Here is a 19,296-nt window from a genome sequence, read left to right as displayed (position 1 = left end):
GTGTAGCTATTTTCTGTTAAGGGAACCTACGCATAAGTTCTTCCGAACACACATCTCCAGAGAAAGGAACAACCATCCCACACACTCCTCTACTTGGATTGCTCAGCACTTTGTCCCATGGTAATCTGTAGGAGAAACCCAACCCTCCTGTTACATGCATTCAGCTCAAAAGATTAATTTTGCAGGATGGATCTCTAAAGCACATCAGAAGTTGGAAATAATTCCTACTGGCTTATCATCATTCAGGTGATTAACATGTGCAAGCATAACAGCAGTTGTTGAGGGAGGACAGCAATTCTGTTATAATCAGAATGCTTACAGGCAGCTTTATATTTTCATGTTTAATAAAGCTTTCTCCCCTCCCCTCCATATAAAGCTTTCCATCAAAGGCTTTCCAAGCATTTTATAAAGGCAGGTTAGTGTTAGATTATCAGTATTTCCCTTTAACAGATAGGAAACTGAGACCCAAAAAAGTAATTTGAGCAGAATAAAACAACAAATCCCAACCCAAAACAGAAACAAAATCAAAACCTCCTGACACAAATCCCCTTCTCCAACTACCTCTATTTAGTTGCTATGCAGCTTTTTTTTTTTTTTTTTTGTTAAAAATAACCCAACCAGCCAAACAAGAGAGAATGGGGAGGAAATCACAAGCTTCAACATACTTACTTCCATACTGGTGGCATTAGTATAAAAATAAAGGGTTTTATTTTTTATTTTACAAAAATAAAGTCTACTGAGTCATGCAGAATCTCATTGGGGGGTTTATTTGACTTTGGAAGACAAAGCCTGTTTGAAACGTCTCTTTAGATCTTGCATGTTGGGAGATTTGGGCCGAGGGATGATGGATGATCGCCTCTTATCCATACTGCTGGCATGCTGTAGTTTGCTGACCTCCTTGCAAAGATACTGGAAAACATCACAGACCCCCTGGGAGTCATCGCTTGTGGAGATTTCCAAGAACAGGCTCCCTACTTCATTTGCCAGCTGTAGTCCCTCTTTTGCCTGCACTTGCCTGGCATGGAGGAGGTCTGCTTTGTTCCCTACAATGATGATGGGAGTCCTGGCATCTGGGTGGATCTTGCGTATGTGCTGGTAGAGAGGTTGGACTGACTGGTAGCTGCTATAGTCTGTGATGGAGTACACCAGGAGGAAGCCCTCTGCCCATTTCACACACCTGGACAAGGAGTCCAGCACCTGTGCGCAGTCTTCCTGCACCTGTGGTAGGACAGAGAGCATGAATTTGACATTAGGTCAGTAAAGCATAGAGCCTGTATCACAGACAGCATCGTTATATAGGTCCAAAGGGAAGCCTGAGCTCTCTCTTAGGAGACTTAATTCTGGCTTTGTGGGAAGCTGGGGCTCAAAAGCTGAGCCTTCAGGTGGCAGAGAAGAACAGATGGATCCAAAGCACCTCCATACCTGGATGCACCCCGGCGTGTCTTGGATCTGCACGGCAACGTGGTCACCCTCCAGATGGACCAGCCGGGAGTAGAGGTTGCCTGGGGAGCAGAGAGCCGTCAGACACAAGCCTCAGCCGCGGGGGTGCCCGCCGCGGGGGTCCCCGCCGCCCGCCGCCTCACCTGTGTTGGGCTCGTAGTCCCCGATGAACCGCTTGGTCAGGAACCGCACGATCATCGCTGAAACACACAGCGGCCACGTTAGGCGGGACGGACGGGCAGGAGAAGGGGGGGAAAGGACAGACAGAGGAAGGGGCGGGCAGACCGCCCCGCTACTCCCCGCACTCACCGCTCTTGCCGACGCCGCGGGCGCCCAGCACGGCCAGCCGGACCTGGGAGCCGGGCGGCCCCGGGGCGCACTCGGCGATGGGCGCCAGCAGGAAGGGCTGGGACATGCTCGGCAGGCGCATGGGAGGTGCGGCCAGCGGGCTCGGCTGGGCTCGGGTTCAGCTGCGAACGGCTGAGGCTCAACCCCCGGTTCGGCCCAACCCCCGGTTCGGCTCAACCCCCGGTTCGGCTCGTCCAGCAGCGCCCGGCGCCGGCCCCGGCGGCGGCTCTTAAGGGCTCCGCGGCAGCGGGGCCGCCCCGCAGCGCGCACGGAGCGGGGCGCCCATTGGCTGCACCGCCCCGGTTGCACCGCCCCCTCCCCGGCTGCACCGCCCAGCAGACCCCCCGCAGCTCTCTCCCCAGTTACCCTCTGGCTGCCCTACTTGCCCCTCAGCTGTACTCACCCGCTGGCCACCCTGGACGTATCCCTGTCCCTTCCTCCCCACCTCCTCCGTCCCCAAGGAGCGGAGTGGCTCCGATGGGTGCAGGCATCAGGGGGTGGGAGACAGCCCGGGCAGGCGGTGTGCCCTGCAGCCCAGGTGTGGGGTGGGCACCGCGGGCACCACCCTCCCCCGAGGCAGGCAGTCGGCAGCACAAGTCTCCGTGAGGGTTCAGTTCCACACCCCAAACCAGCCCCTACCACGGCAACAAGCTGCTGCTCTGTGCAGTGAGGGACTCGAGTCATGAGAAGGGAAATAGTTTATCCTATTTATCCCTTTATCTCAGGCCGTTTTGTAACCCACACTCAGATCCATGCCTCCGCAGTTGGTGTTCACATCCCAGCGTTGTGGATCAAGCATCAGCCAGCCCTGAAACCAAAGCAGCCTCTGATGTCCTGAGGTCTGAATCAGGCCCCGTGAGCTTTTAAGGCAGAAGAAAGTTTCAGAGAATGGTGCCCACCACAGGCTGCCATTAAATGTGCAAACCTGCAAACAGCTGCACAGATGTTTTGGTCTTGAAAAACCTTGCTCTGGCTCCTGCAAAACCACTTCTGCAGCACACTGATTTGCAAGCATCTGTCTACTAGAGAAACAACCCATTCAGGAGCTGATTTTTAAATAAAAATAAGCCAGGAAGATGCCAGCAGGCATAGAAGATATGGAAGATGCCAGCAGGTCGGGGCTCTAAAGGAGTGGGAGGGGTCTGTGGTCCCACAAGGACAAGCCACTTCAGGAGCTGCTAGGCCCTGGCTACAGGGTTGATGCCCAAGGGCAGCCCAGCTGGCCCTGAACCTGCACAGCAGGGCTGTGCACTGGTGACACTGGCCTTCCCCTCCACGACAGCCCTCAGGAGATGCACATAGTGACAAGAAGTCATGTTTTTCCTCACGTCCTCCCTTTCCTCATGTCCTCCCTCTTACTTCCTCCCTACAACCATGCAAGAGTCCAGGTACCCTTATCTGCTATGCACTTCTTTGGACATCCTCACCCCCAGTCCTTCCAGCTACGTGAAAACTCAGAACAACGGCACCAGTTAACACTGCCAGCTCTACTCTACCACAGCCAGGGCCTTCCCAAGGAAAGTCAACCTTCGGGGCAAGGATGGGGAGGAACTCCTTCCCACTTCCTGTAGGCACAGAGGATTTCACTCTGCTCTTCGCTGACTGTGCACACACACGTCACAGTAGTTAACACCACGTTAATTAACATCAGTTAAAGTAGTGGCTGCAGAAAAGCATGGTGGCAGAAGTGCTGTTGATTATTTGTGCTACTTTAGTGCTTAAGAACCCCTACAGTTCACCAAGGCCCCTTTCAGCTTCAAAAACTGGTTGCCTTTAGAATTTCTACTTCACTTCCCATCATGCCAGTGCAGCTTTTTCTTTTTGTAAACCAGATTTCTCTTGCATCACTTAAAGCTTTTAGTTTCCAGCAGTTCACACTATTGTCATCTGCTCCATTGTCATGCACCACCACTTGTTTTTAGCCTTGCTCACAGTGCCAACACAGGCTATTTTTATACATTTCTTGACAAAAGAGGTATCAGAGCACATTCAGTGTGCCCTTGGAAGAACACTACTGAAATGAGTCCATTCCAAGCAAACAATGAAAGAGGTGCTGAGCTGTGAAAGCAGCGGTATTAAACAACCACCATCCCCAAAACTCCCCATTTCTGTGCAGTTAAACACCTCATGCTGCCTCATCTACTGCTGAGGAAATGGTTATGGTCAAACAGAGAGATGCCAGTGGCAAACCCTGTGAAGGAATTGACTTGCAGAGAGCAACGGGCTGTTTCACCATCAACACCTACTCTGGTGCAACAGGAGCAGTTCAGTAGGTTGAAGCAGCTGGGGCTCAGGTTCCTCACTTGTGGTCGCTCAGATTCTGTGGACTGAGCAAACCCATAAACGTACAGGCCTCAAAGCTATTCCAAGGAGCCTTTCATGGCTGCAGGTCCTACGTGGAAGATTCAGGCTGTACTTTTCACCCATCCTATGCAGATGGCCCATGCCACCATCCCTATGGTCTATCACTATCCCCTTTCCCACAGCAACACCATTCACTCCTGATCACATGGAGTCCCAGGGACACCTCAGTGCAACCTGACCCACCTGTCTGTTCCAAGCTCTGGTAACATTCAACAGCAGGCACTTCTGGGGGAGGGAGCAGGTGGCTCACTCCTGTGGCTCTGGCAAGGAAGATATCCAAAGAGCCTGTGGAGCTCCTTTTCTCCTCTAAGAAACAAAATGCAGTGTTTTCTTTGGAATCTTTGCTAATATTGTAGAGTCAGCTCCAAGCTTTGGGCTTAGGACTGGCAGGACCACGTGAGATACGAGCCCCAGGAACAAAGATGGGTGGAGAAGCACTGCTGAGAACCTCTGCTGTGAGCTGGCATGACTTCACCACTCTCCTATGAACTTTCAGGAGCACAGACCCACATTCAAGCCTGCAGCTATTCCTTACACTCCCCAATGCCTGCTGACCAGTGCCAATCGTTTGGAGTTGGCATGGCCAAAAAAGGTGATTGAGGGGCAAGGGGCCATCACCCAAAGCCTCTTCCTTCAACTAGTGGAAAATGAAATCAGCAACCTCAACCAAAGCTTTGGATTTTTCTGGGTTCCTGAGCTGTATGGGTGCTGCTGATAGGAGCGACGTCTCTACTCAACACTTGAGGAAGGATGGTTATGACTACATAAATCCCAGCAGCTACAACTTGACTCCTATATACACCTTGGTAGTACATCCACTGACGTAGATGCATGGACATGAAAATATCATCATCTGTGTCTTCCATACCACCACCCTCAGCATTGCAGCAACAGCTGCTACCTTCTTCCCATGCAAGGAGAAGACGTTTGCAGCAGCAGTGCTTCTGCACCATGGGAGACACTACCCACACTGCTGAGTCATGAGGTGCTCAGACAATAATGAGCCCAGTTTAACCACACCTTTTCACCACACCCTCTGAACTACAGGAACCAATGGCACACTGCAGTCTCTGCACGGACACGTGCTGGGACGAGGAGGATCACTTTCTATGGCAGATGTATGCACAGCTCTTGGCATCCTCTGAACCAGTCAGGACACCCCAGCAGAGCATTTGTGTCTGGGATGCCAGCCATTCTTTTGATCAGGAGAGCCAAGTCCAAGACTGCACCTAGAAGGATACAGGAGTGATCAAGACTGCTTCCCCCATACAATACGAACGAGACTACAGACACATTAATTTTTCGGATGTCCTCAGCACAACTGCTCACCTGCCTCCCTGCAAGGAATGAGGCATGCTTCACTTGCTCCCTTCTGGAGTCCTCAGCCTGAAGTCCCTCTGCACGGGCACGGTTCCTCCTCCTGTGTCCTTTCTGCCCTTTCACTGACCTTCCCAATACAAGCTACAGGAAACCTTAGGTCTTGGTGTCACTGACACACTAAAAAAAAAACAAAGCTGACAGTTCAGGAGAAGGCTTCCTTGCTTCTTCTCTAAGAGACAACATGAGATTTTGGCAAGGCTTTTGGCAGGGAACCAGCTGCCTAGGCTGGAGGAAGCAAAAACTGGCAAGGAAGAGACAGCTCAGCCCTCACCTTTTAATTAAGTTCCATGGAATGGAGAAAAAGCACTACAACCAAGTGTAACTGCTTGTGCTAATCCATAAGCATTTCCCTATCTGCATGTTGTACAGGGACAGCCTGTCCACCAGCTCGGAGATAATGAAGTCTCTGCACCAGAAGGGGACTGGAAGACAGGTAACGCGCAATATTGAAATTCTGCAAAACTGGCTTTTAAACTGGGAATTCCTCAATTTTGCAAGCTCAAGGTATGTCCCGTTATATGGGAAACCTACAGATTTCACAACTGCTCTCCGCAATTCAAAGCATCATGGAAAGAACAAAACTCATCTCTCTCATGGTATGAAGAGAGGAGACACCTAGCCTGTACCTGGCACACTTGCTGCTAGGTTTTGCTTGCTAGGAAATGCCTCAGAATAGGACTGCAAAGAACTGATTAGCTGACTAATCAGCTTATTGGCCTAGAACCTCCTAAAGCAAGTCAAAGAGGAACTTGCAGCTCCAGACACCATAAGGAAACATTCTTCCTCTACCCAGAGGTATAATATTCCCCAGAAGCCTAGCTGTCAAAATCATCCCCCATCCCTCCCAAGTATTCTGCAAGTTTTGTATAGACCTAAAACTCTTTCTATCAAGAAGGATGCATTTCAATTTAGACAATAGTTTCTTGACTGAAGATGTCCAGACAGGCAGTTCTGCAACAACTTTTCTCAATTCAGAGATCTCCCTCTCTTGTCAGAACTGTGCAAAAGCAGGGCAGCTGAACACACAGGAAGCGAAGTCCAACAGCAGATACAGAGATTTGTGAACACCTGAGCTGTGCTTCTGCAAACCTGGGAACACCAGGAAAACTACTACACTGAGAGCAATTAAAAGGTAATCAGTGGCTGTAAACCCAAGACAACCTTAGTTAATCTGCCCTGTTTTCAAACATTAAAAAAAAAACAACAAAAACAACAAACCAAACAAGGCTATTCTCTTCCTGTACAAATGCAGTTTCAGTCATTTCTGGGAATCCTGATGAAGGAAAGCATTCCCTCCTCCTCTCAGCCCACACACAGCTTCCAAATAAGCATTTAAAAACATCCACTGTCAGCATGGAGACCTCAAAAACATGGAGACTAAATAAATTGAAAATTTTTGCAATGCACAGCACCTCCGGAAGCACAGCTCTTAAATGAGGCCACTGCATAGTCTAGTCTTATTATTCCAAGTTGTGGAAAATAAATTCAAATGTTTACCCACCACTTAGTTACTGTTAACCATTTTGTCATGATACTACAGCTAATCCACTTCAGTCTTGACAGATAAGTACAAAACAAACACAGAACCAAAATAACTTACACAAGCATTCAATACCCAAGTTGTACCCAGTAAAACCTCCCACTTCAGATGCAAAGCCTAATGGAAAATTATGCTTATCTTGGGAGTCAATTATGGACTTAAAATTGCTTTGGAAATACACAAGCTAAAAAAGCTACTAAAGGTCTAAGGCTTAGTACATAGATTTAGCTGCTCCAGGAATGACAGAAATATTCAAGTTTGGTTTGGAAGGGGCCTTAATGTAATCTAGTTCTACCCTCCCCTGCATGGGCAGGGACACCTCCCACCAGACCAGGCTGCTTCAAGCCCCATCTCACCTGGCCTCGCTAGGGAGGAGGCATCCACAACGTCCCTAGACAATCCAGGTCAGAGTCTCACAAAAAAGAAAACCCCATAAAAGGGCGTGATCATAAAAGCTAAGTGCAAAAGCTGCAACAGTGAAAGTTAAAGTAGATTCATCAACTTTGCTTCAGGAGATGGTGGTGCACCCCAAGCCCAATACATATGGTGTCAAAAATACAGTATTAATATATCAGTTTGTTGATGGGTAAGCTTTGTTCCATCTTCAAGACATTTCCAAAGTCATTCCAACTATACAGCCTGCTCCATCTTCCAACATGGGAGCTTGGAGAAACTTCAAATGCAGTATCTGCTCAGAGGAACATTGAGCCTCCAGTGCCTAAAGCCTGTCACCTTTAAATACCAGGCCACGCCGATTAACTACTTCGGTGTCCAAAAAATGGGCACACCCCAATCAAACATTAGGTAAATGCAAAAAGGTATTAATCCCTCAAGTTAAAAGCAATCTGTGCACAGTCTGACACTTTTGCCTAAGGCAATTCAGAATTAAGGGGAGAAGTAAACCTCATTTCCTCTCAACTTCCTATTCCCAAACTTCCTAGCTGTCCTACAGCTTACTATTCAATAATTTTCAACAGTACCTATAAATTGCTTAAGGTCACTACCTTCTCTTAGCATTTTACACTCTCTACATGTAGAAGTTAAGTTTTACATTACTTACTTGGCTAACTAAGCATGATACCTTCAGTAATTTCTTCAGCAAGCCTCACACTGTTTTAAACAGCTTGCAAAACCAGCACTGGTTAGTAAGCAGTTGGCTGATGGTGTTCTTCCATTCACATAACGCTGGGCAGGTAGCACTGTGTTTTTGTGAATTATCAATAAAATTCTTTTTTTACAGGCTACAATGGGGAAACACCAAAATCCACCCAGAAGCATTTTTCAAGAGATTGCTTTCAAAAAGTCCATCCACAGTTTTTCTTTGTTATTAATCTGAGACCTCCTAACCAAAAGCTTTTATCAAATAACTCACATACCCATTATCCCTCTTACCACAAAAATATTTAAACCTTCAGGTGACACAGTACAACTCTTGGTATATACCAAGTTTGTTGGCAAAATATTGCACATGCTCTCATCTTGCCTCATTAAGTAATCAAAGGAAGATGATCCTCACTAAGCATCAGCAAATTTCAGGCTTCCCAGGATTTTTATCTATGTAAATTACTAGGCTGATCATCAAAAGGTGCATTAATCATTTCAATGACCAAGCACCATGTAAGGTAAGATAAATAAACAAACTAAGTTTTCTAAAGCATCTGTTCCATAAAAACAAAGGAATCAGCCACAATCACATACACTTGTCCAAAACCAGATCTTCAGTTTATTTTTTTTAAAATGTGCATTACGCCATGAATTCATAGGGAATTGGCTCCAGCAGCTCTGGATCCTTGCCATTAGTTCTCACAAAGTGTGCTTCTCTGGGTGGAGCAGGCTGTAAACAGAAAAAAAACACCAACAAAAACAAAACTTATACCACTAAAACTCAAACAAAACCTTAAACAAAATTCATTTTGGCAACCACTTAATACATTCTAAAAACATTATAGCACTTTTGACATTCCTATTCTTAAAATTTTATTCAAAAAATAACAGTAAGTAAATTATTTGCTAGAAAATTATTTTTGTTGCTGAATGATAAAACATCACTTTATCCTCTGCAATTTACTAATCCAAATTATCATAAAGTCATGTACCCTAGGGTCCAGACACAACCACCATTATCTCCTCTCTCTTCTTTTCTTAAATTGTTGCAATAGAAACTCCTGCAGATAAATTCAGCTAAAATAAACACAGTACTGATTGTAGAAATGAGCCAGAGCTGCTGCTGCAGATCAGCAACGAACAGAAAGCATCCATCACCTTGTTGATAAACACAGCTACAATATCAATCCAGCAAGGAAGCTGTTCTGTTTAGGCACCAAACATAGCAGACAGCTCAGATGCAGCCACGCTGCATGTTGCCATTCTCCTCTTAAAAAAAAAAAAAAAAAAAATCATGCAAAAGATTGTGAACCTTTGTGCAAGGGTGGTACCAAGACAGCTTCTGCAAAATCTGCCAGACCTGGACTTTTCAGAATGCTGCAATCAGCTTCATTAATGAAATGTGCTTTTTTTTGTTGTTTTAAAAGACAGACAAAGTTCAGTTTACAGTGTAACACTGTTGTTTTAGAAGATAACATTTTGCTCAACTGGCTTGGTGCTAGCTGGTGGGGTTTTTTTGGTGAACTGCATCAACAATGTGTCAACTACATTAAAAATATTACCTGTCGTTTCAGTTGAACCCAAATGCCTTTTTCTTTTGCTTCTTTCTTCTTCTTTTCATTCTCCTTCACACGCTGCAGAAAGCTGTCTCTGCTCTTGGAATGCTTAATATGCTCAATACGCACATTAATTCTCTTGGCAAGAATCTTGCCCCTAAGAAAAGACATCAGTTTTTAATCTACTGCACTTGCAAAAAGACTAGTTCAAAGCTAGTTTTATGGCCCTTAAATGAATAACTCTGTAAGCTCAGTAACAGGTAATTTTTCTTTAAAGGACAATCACTCAATATATTTTGCTGCAGATGCAAATCAGATATAACTTAAATAAATAAAAGCTTATTAATATGTAACAGTATGCTGAGAATTTAGGATTAAGATGGTGAACAGGTCATTTTAACCTTGTAGGATACAGATGAAGAAACGTATTACCGCTGTACTCCAGTCCAGTTACTGTAAGAAAAACAACTTGTCCTTTTCTGACTAAACTACACAAAACCCAGTTGAATACAGCTACAAATAAATATTGAAAAAGAGCTTCAGCATCAGTGTGAAAGGTGGCCGAAAATCCTCATTAGGTAATGTCACTAAGTGCTGCTCAGAAAAATAAAAACTGTTTCCTCTGACAGGATCCAAGTCAAATGAGCATCATTTGCTTGGGTTATAAAAAGGATATATACTTTACCCACCTTGAATGACCAATCAAGACAATAACTGTCTAACTGGTAAAGTGAAAGGAGGGTGCAATTACAAATCAACTTTCCCAAATACAAAGTTTAAATACACAGAATGTCACTACTTACTTGACCTGCTTGTTAACAATAATGCCCACAGCGTGCTGAGTAACATTATATACTCTTCCAGTCTTGCCATGGTAACACTTGTGGGGCATACCTTTTTGAACAGTACCCATACCCTGATAAGAGATGAAACAAGAATAATGCGTAAACTCTAACTTGGGGGAAAAAAACAACAAAACCAACATCAAGAACTTTTATTTCCAAAGTTAAAGAATAAATTTCAAATTACTTGAGATTGATTTAAAATTACTCCTATTTTATTTCTACATTAGAATTTATAATCATGCATTTTATATCTAACACTGCCAAATTCTGCTATGACAATTCTGGTTGCTTTCAGTGTCGGTGAAATGATGGATCACTTCGCTTTTAGCAAGCAATCATGAGAGACAATCATCATCAAGCTCCAGTGTGTCAAGAAGTGTTAACTCTTTAACAGTGCAGTTCTCTATAAGCCAAGTAACAAACAAGCAAAATACACACTGTCATCTGTGTGATTGTTACAAAAACTGCATTTCAAATGAAACTAAAGGATTCAACAAAGTAGGAATCCTTGGTGAAAGGCTGTCAGATTAACTGCAACTTCATTTTGAAAGTACAAGTTCTAGAAAATATCAAGTGATGGGAAATGCCACTTTTTCCCCCCCACTGCTTTAATATATATGATGTATCCTTACATTTGTTTCTTGATTTCTAGTTTTAACGTGGCTTTGCCATCATCATCCCTGCACATACTTATTTTAAGTATAGTCCTACAATGATACAGACACATACAGCTACAGACCATTAAATATGGCTCTTCTGAACAGCAGGTGCAGATCAGGCAAAACATAACATCTACGAACATGACAGCTGGGGTCCCTCTGACAGTAGTGCTGGTAGGCACCACACAGCTGGATTAGATATGGCAACTTTCACTTGTTTTGATCAGCTTAACACACAGTAAAAGAGCACAGCTGATTTATATATATATACACACATATTAAAAAAAACATGCAAAGGAGCATGTGACACTGAAGCATTATTATTGGTTCAGCAGCATTATCATTCTATTCCTGATTCAAAAGCAAGCAGCAGGTGCTTGTGCTGACAGACATCACCCACCTAACAGAAACATTGACCTCATGAAACTGGAAACTTTAATGTATCACACCACTTTAGCTTTCAATTCCATAGCACTGTACAAAGTACCTTGATATCAACTATATCACCCTTCTTGTAGATGCGCATGTAGGTAGCCAGAGGGACAACTCCTGTTAAAACACACAAATTTGGATACTTACAAAGCTCACAATTTCACACACAGAGACACACATAGTCCCACATACACCAAATGGGGTGCGGGACACAGATAATGAATTTGATAAAGCTTTTGTTAAAATGTCTCCAATTTAAATTCAATTTAAACAACGTAAATATGAGAAATCAAATATTTATTTTCCCCCCAGCAGTAATTACCTCTTCACACACACCCAGTTTTAAAAAATCCAACTAAGGAAAAATTACAGCTTTAATCTCATTACCAATACAGAAATTGAAAAGGTATTGCAACTATTTACCACCTCATTGTGAAAATAGCCATTATCACTGCTCAATGCTAACACGTAATAAACTGCACATTTTAAGTAACTGTTTATGTATTTTCTTCACCTTCCAATTAATTTTCAAGCACTGATAGAATTAGCATTGTTACTACTGTCAAGCAATTAGAATACCAACGTATAAGCTGTAAGAGCTTCAGGTTTACTTGCATATCTTTTCTATAGCTTATAGCCCAAGCTGTCAGGTGTGCTTTGACACAAGCCATCCTGTTACAAATGCTAGTCAGGGAACACTTCATGCAGTGCTTTACCTAGAGGGATACTTACCATGCTTGCGAAAGGGCCTTGAGAACATATAACGTGTCCCCCTCCTCTTTCCCTTTGTGTTCGTCATTTTGGTGGATTACTGTAAAAATTATTGCAAATTATTCAGAACTACTAGTTCATTCACTAAACATTTGACTGATGGCATTTTCAGGCATTCCAGAAAAATCAAGTCCTTGAGCCTACTCAGAATGACACCACTTCCAAATTGCTGGGTCAATTCAAGCAATGCTTTTAGCACAGCCATTCACAGAAAACAGCATTTACAGGACCAACTGGCTAACTGGTTTGATTTGATGCTAGGAAGTCACCACTGAGCTCAATCTCCTGCTTATAACAGGCTGCTCAGGGCTTTGCCCAGTCAGGACTTGAAACTCTTCAAGGATGGAGACAACTGCAGAGCCTCCCTGGGCAGTCTGTTTAAGGGCCTGGCTGGTGTCACGAAGAGAAACCTTTTTCCATCTACCTTGAGCTTCTCATTTTGACTTAAGCCATTCGTATCCGTACTCTGCCACGTGCACCTGCCAAGTACTAGAATTCGTCTTCTTGATAACGGCACCATTAGGTGCATCCCAAAGCCACCTCTGCTTCAGGCCGAGTAAGCCCAGTTCCCTCAGTCTCTCCTCACAAGGCATCCAAAGGCTAAGATCTGCAGTGCCAGATTTATCGGCCATCTGACACGGGGCTCCCACACCTCGCAGGCCACCAGAGACGCCAGCCACCAGCCACGCTAGAGCAGCCCGAGTCCCACGGCACGCAGCGGCCCTCACTCCAGGGCCTGAGTCCCAGGAAGCTGCCCCAGCCGCCAGGCCCGCGCAGGCCGCTCACCATTCTCCGACATCCCCTCGGCGGCCACGGGGTTGGCCAGGCCCGCCAACACGTGCCGCCGCCTCGGCAGAGCCCCGCTCCTCTGCGCTTGCCGCATGCCTTCCTTCTTTCCTTCCTTCCTCCTTCCCTCCCTCCATCCTTCTGTCGCCTCCCGGCCCGGCCTGGCCTGGCCTGGCCAGCCCGGCGCCCAGCTCCGCAGCCTGCGGGCCGTGGCCTCTCCGCGCCTTTAGCCCCCCGTCCCAGCAAGGCCCTGTCGTCCACAGCCGCAGGTGGCGGCCGGCCGCCCACCCCGCCGCCAGACCAGCCCTCCCGAGCCACCTTCCCGCCGCCCCCGGGAGCCGCGGGGGCACCTGAGGCCGGCGAGCGGGGCTGGACGTACCTGCCGGTGCGTGCCCACAAAATGGCGGCGGGGAGCGAAAGGAAGGAGGCGGCGCCGCCGCCGCCCCTTAACTGAGGGGCCTTGGCGGGGCTGCCCGCGCCGCGCCTGACAGAAAGTCCCGGGGACGCGGTGCCCGCTGCCCGCCGGCGCCAGGGGCTGCGGGTCGGGGCTGCGGGTCGGGGCTGCGTGCTGCCCCTCGGAGCCGCCACGGAGCTGCCCTCTGGCTAAAGCAGGGACAGGCAGTGGGGTTTGTGGCTGCGCCGTGAGCCGTGGCGAGGTTTGCGAGCGGGGCTGGGGCGGGAAGCGGGAAAGCGGGGCAGGTGCGTGTCCGGGACCCCGGGGCGCGCGTGGTGGGAGGGAGCGGCTGCCCCGCCGCCCGTAGGGAGTTACGCGTAGCCGTGTAGCACGTACGCAGCCGGGGAGTTGTTTTACGACGCGCAAGGAGGACACCGAAGTGAAAAGCTGCGGTAGGGTCAGGCTGAGCTTCGGCGCCCCCGGCACAGCTGCGGGAGCGGAGGGGCGGGTGGCTCCGGGCCGGGGGGCGCGGCCCGGCGGGAGGGGCAAACCCGCAGCAGCCGTGAACAGCCTGGCGGGTTTTGCTGTCGTGACGGGCTGTCTTCTGACTGTAACACCAGCATCCCCGGTTTGCGTGGCGGACGTTTCCACAAAGACGCATACAGCGCGGGTTCCGCAGAGGGAGCTTGCATGCCGCCGCAGGTGCGGTGCCCCGCAGTGAGGCGGGCTGGCGAGCGGCACCGCCAGCGGGAGAGCAGGCGGGGATCCTCGTGGGAAGCTGGCTGCAGGCGGGGATCCTCGTGGGAAGCTGGCTGCAGGCGGGGATCCTCGTGGGAAGCTGGCTGCAGGCGGGAGCCAGCCAAAACAGGACCTCCCTCCCTGAGTTAAACACGCAGGGACGGTTCAAAACTTGTCCCTGCGAGAAGCTGCCCTCCTGCAGGAGTTTCTGTTTTCAGTGAAACGAGCATGTATTTAATTTAGGGGAGGGATGATTACTTAAAGTGGCATACAAAAACATATTTGATCCTCTGACTAACTTCACAGTTATTCTGATGTTGCCTGGCAAGACTTAAGCTTAAGCCCCTTCTGTCATTTTAAAGCTAGTTTAGTATTTATGGATCCCAGGAATGGACACGGAGGATTAAGTATGCTGTCAGGTTCTGCCTGCAAAGCTAGCTGGTAGGGCGTGTTATGACAGACAGAGGTCCTGTCTCCACAGGAAAAGTCTTGGAATAAAGTGTTATATTTAGAAAAAATATGTCTGTATGCCAGCTCTGCAGCATGAAAAGTCTAGAATTTACAGCACCTGATACCTATGCAGAGAAAATCTGTATCCCTTAATATGCATTCAGCCGAGGTTTCCAAGTGTGGAGATAGTTAAGAGCCTGACAGCTTTTCAGTGAGGCATTTCTTTCAGCATATTGGCAACAGATAGGTTTCAGGGAGGATATCAAGCAATGGAAGGAGAGGAAGCTAAATTATAAAAGGCATAATTGAATAAAGGATGATAGGCATTGTCAGTGAGCTGAACTTCTTACTCTTGCCAGTGATTTACACAGAGGGCAAATCTCCACATCAAGCAGGAAAGAATGAGGAAGAAAATCTATATGTTGAAATTCATGTCCACATATTGAGCATGTAAGTGTAATTCATAAGGGAGCAGTAACTGTGAACTCAGTTTAACTTTTCTTTATTTGAGGCCAAGTAAGACATTCAGGATTTGCTACTTTTTTTTTTTTTTCCTGAATAAATTGCATGACAGGTTTATTTAAAAATTCAGTAATGTTTTGATTCATAAAATTTATCTTGATCAGCACATTCCCAGGAACCTTCTTTAGCTCAACGTTTCACAGAAACAATAATGTTCTGTAGTTTGTCTCAATTGAATAATTCACTGGGCATGCTGTCTGCTCTGATCTAGAAGTCCATGCTGTCTCTCAACATTTTATATAGTTTTCCAAAACTGTGGCCTACTGAGCACTTAAAGACCGAAGAGCCTTTGTATGTGGCTTACTAAAGGATTTCTTAATAATGGCTGTCTCTAGCAGATAAAGGTGCACAAGTTGTGGGGTGAGTTCTGGAAACCAGAGCTAGCAGCCAAGAAGATGTGGGGGAGACCTGCAGCTCAACATTCCAGACTGCAGGTGCTTCCTTTACTGCCCTACCTCATCTCAGAAGCCCAGCCTAAACAGCTTTCATTGACCAAGCTGCATTGTAGGCTCCAGATTTCAGTTTCTCCTGCACTGTACAGCTAACACCACATCTGGTCCTGCTTCAGAAGCCCCACCTCCTCAAGACTGGGGTGATCACAAGTGGCAACACCCAGATTAACGTGAAGATCTAAACCCCTGTGAAGGTCCCATGCTGGAGCTCCACCCATTAATGTCCTCTGGAAATCTCACTGTACCATGGGAGACTGGAGGTAGAGCAAGACAGGGAAAGCAGCTTCAATGGGAGCGAATTCAAAAGTTGCTGGGGAAAGGAGCTTGAAAGGGAAGACTTGTTAGAAGTCCAAGGAGTGGGGACTAGATAAACATCACTTTGTTTTTCTGAGTGTAAATTACAATGCTGAAAAAAACCCCACATTTCCAGTCCCCAGGTTCCCATAGTCACAATTCTGGTATCTTTGGGAGAGCCCCGTTTTGTTTCCAGCACTTCTCTGCGGCATCTGTTTGGACATCAGCTCTCGCTAAAGAGTAAGTAGGCTATGACCATTCTGCAGATGGGGTTGTCAGGAATCCTTCACTGAAATTTTAATGCACAGTGGGATCTGGCTTACTCCTAAACTCGGAGAACCAAGTGAGACACAAAGATCTTGAGTGTGACATTCCACTTGTGTTAAGTTATTCAGCAGGGGTGTGGAAGGAATTTAAATTAATGAGAGTTTGTAAAGGGCTTTGAGGTGAAAAATGAAAAATATTCCCCTTCAGTAGGGTCTGTGTCTCCTGTGTCTCACATAATACATTCATTACATGAAAGAAAAGATAGCTGATTATGGCTGGAGGAAAATTTTAACACAAGTAACTGAGAATAGGTGTTAAATAAATAGGATTTAAATCTGAAGTCCCTCTTGTGATAAAGCTGCAAAACCGAGTCTAAATTGAAAAGCAAGATTGTGAAGTTGATTACCCCATGGCAGGCTCCCATCCATAGAAGAGCAGCATCTACCCTGCACTTCTGATCAATAAATTACTGACCAAAGTCATCTGTGTCACCTCTTAAGTTGACCCTGTTGTTCCATTGTTCACTCTTTCAAAAAAGGATCTTGTTATGTGCCATCTCAGAGACATGCTTGTGTCCCCTTTTATGGTCTCTTCAGCTCCCTGATGCTTCTAACTCTAACAACTTTTTTTTTAAAATTTTTCATAGTTCAACTCCTCATCCCCAAAACGCATTCTGTGAATATAAGCCCGAGCCTCATTTCATGTGAGTTAAAATCTATTAAGATGTATGTCAAATCAACCTGTCACCCCCAAAAAATTACTGTACAGAAAAACTCCTTGAATGGGTTCACTGTGGAATGGCAGAAGTATTTCATGGAGAGAGGAATGGAAAACAATGACAGTGTGCCTTTGAGAAACATGAAAAGGCAAAACCTGTATAGACCAAGAATTGTGATATGGCCCAGCCTGTCACACAAGGGTGAAAATTTTTGTTACACTAACGTTACTTGCACATTAAGTGCTAATTAATCATGTCACTAGATGCAGGTAGATTGACACCGAAGCCAAACGGCCTTTTCCATCATCATCTCAACTGCCACATAAAATACCAACAAGTTGTGTCATTCAACTGTATGTTTGAATAACTTGGGTTTCTACTTGTGTATGGACGTCTGCATGAATGCTGCATTACTGACCATACAGTAGTCATCAGGAGCTTGCAAAGAAGCTCTTGTGTAACTGTGACCAGCTTTCCACAGGTACCAAATAATATAAGCCCTTTATCAAACTTCAGATTTATCAAACTTCATTTCAAAAGCAATTAATATCCCTTTCTGCCTTTAGTAAGGGAGCAGCTTCTCAGGAGGCCGGTTTCATCCATGCAGTGTTTTCTCAAACATCTTGCAAGTGTTACTACTTTTTTTAGGTCACCTGATTTTTTGTAACCTCCCCTGAGTCCAATCCACCTAGCCAGCAATAAACAACTCGTCATATTGTCACCATCAACTTTGCTGTATATTTAGTTGTTTTGACCAAAGGTGATTAGCCACTGGTTGGCTGACATAGCTGGTAACTTTTTGCTCCTCTGTTACGGAGGAGCTGAGCTGCTGCCAGCAGTAAATCTGCATAATGTGGGGATTTTGTTTTGATAATGTATTGAATGTAAGTATAGGATTAATCTTAAAATATATATTTGAAAATCTGATCTTTCACAATCCCCCTTAAGCCCTTTGCTAGCCCGCTTGGAAACTATTAACTACAGTTTAAGAAACAACTGGTTTAATGGTTAGCAACATACCACTACTTTCTGTTCATTTCTATGTCTGATCCTATGTGTACTTCTAGCTGGAAGAACAACAATGCTTGCCTTTTTTCTTTTTCTGTAATTATTTACACAGAAGAATGATAACCCCTTTACACCTTAGTTTTACTAAGCTAAACAATCCAGGCTCGTGCAGCCTCCAGGAACACAGAAGGCTCTGTGCATTTGTTCCCATTCCCACATATCTCTCTTGAGTTTCAATGATCACATTTGTACACAACAGTCCAAGTTAGCTTACTTGCCATGCACTGATTATTTCTGAGATACCTCCTGTTATTACTGAAGATGATCACAATCCACGAAACATGAAGCTGCTGAGGTCGAATTGTTTCTCTGGCTGAGGTAATTTTTTCATCTTAACACTGACACAATGGCAGGCCTCTCAATGACACCAATGGCACAAAGTTAGTTCTTATACACTGATGAATTTGCTCAGCTGAAACTTTCAGTGTCTTCAAAGATTTTTTGTCTATAGGTAATAAACAGGACAGAATCCATCTTTAATAACTTTAAAATAATTATTGGCCAAGACAAAATACACTCTAGGGAAAACTGCAGACTGGCAAAGGCCAGGCTTAGTTGACCTTTACCTTATCTGATTTCTAGCATGTGACTATTTAATTCACTATAAAGTATAATTTTAACAGAGGTTCAACCTATGCCAATTGGTTTTTCAAGACAGGCTTAACTCTGGAAGGCAGAGAGGTTTAGCTCTAAGTAGATCTGAATACGAGCTTTGCTGCTGAGATTGAGTATGTAATGTGTATATGAACAGTTTATTACAGTGGCACACTAAGTCTGAACTGATGAAACCTTGAGAAACTATATTACAAAATAATTTTTTCAGTGTATGTTCTGAGGTGAGTTTGCAGATAGCTAATTGCTGGGAGCGGTCAAATGACTGGAGTGCAGGGCTCCTATTTAAAGTGACTGCAACAGGCTGGAGAGATGGGCTGACAGGGACCTTGAAGCTCAGGACAGGCAAACATGAAGCCCTGCACTTGGGTTGGAATAATCCCATACAACGGGACAGGCTGAGAGCTGGCTTTATGGAAAGGGGCTTTGCTGAGAAGGACCTGAGAGTCCTGGTGAATGGCAGCAATATGCCCTTGCTGCAGAATCAGCTACATTCAGGACAGTATTAGCAAGAGGCTAGCCATCAGGGCAAGGGGTTCTTCCTCTCCATTTGGCA

General features: G+C 45.7%; 2 protein-coding genes and 2 non-coding genes across 4 annotated transcripts; all 4 read right to left on the bottom strand.

Moving 5' to 3' along the window:
* Positions 1-709: 709 nt before the first annotated feature.
* RASL11A (RAS like family 11 member A) lies at positions 710-1,807 on the bottom strand. The gene is made up of 4 exons (XM_051607999.1): positions 1,750-1,807; positions 1,584-1,640; positions 1,423-1,502; positions 710-1,218 (listed from the first exon to the last, which is right to left on the bottom strand). Exons 2-4 carry the CDS (start codon positions 1,636-1,638, stop codon positions 766-768), a joined length of 588 nt encoding a protein of 195 aa, XP_051463959.1. The 5' UTR covers positions 1,639-1,640; positions 1,750-1,807; the 3' UTR covers positions 710-765.
* Positions 1,808-8,767: 6,960 nt separating this feature from the next.
* RPL21 (ribosomal protein L21) lies at positions 8,768-13,709 on the bottom strand. The gene is made up of 6 exons (XM_051608000.1): positions 13,605-13,709; positions 12,401-12,479; positions 11,724-11,785; positions 10,536-10,648; positions 9,739-9,889; positions 8,768-8,906 (listed from the first exon to the last, which is right to left on the bottom strand). Exons 2-6 carry the CDS (start codon positions 12,465-12,467, stop codon positions 8,817-8,819), a joined length of 483 nt encoding a protein of 160 aa, XP_051463960.1. The 5' UTR covers positions 12,468-12,479; positions 13,605-13,709; the 3' UTR covers positions 8,768-8,816.
* On the bottom strand, positions 10,344-10,476 carry LOC127380316 (small nucleolar RNA SNORA27). Its single transcript, XR_007888475.1, has one exon. It is a non-coding gene; the product is annotated as a small nucleolar RNA SNORA27 (small nucleolar RNA).
* LOC127380300 (small nucleolar RNA SNORD102) lies at positions 10,864-10,938 on the bottom strand. The gene has a single exon (XR_007888461.1). It is a non-coding gene; the product is annotated as a small nucleolar RNA SNORD102 (small nucleolar RNA).
* Positions 13,710-19,296: the final 5,587 nt, after the last annotated feature.

Source organism: Apus apus, chromosome 1 (genome assembly GCF_020740795.1).
Source record: "Apus apus isolate bApuApu2 chromosome 1, bApuApu2.pri.cur, whole genome shotgun sequence".
NCBI lineage: Eukaryota > Metazoa > Chordata > Aves > Apodiformes > Apodidae > Apus > Apus apus.
The sequence above is the reverse complement of the archived record's forward strand: the minus strand, read 5'-3'. Positions and strand labels throughout refer to the sequence as shown.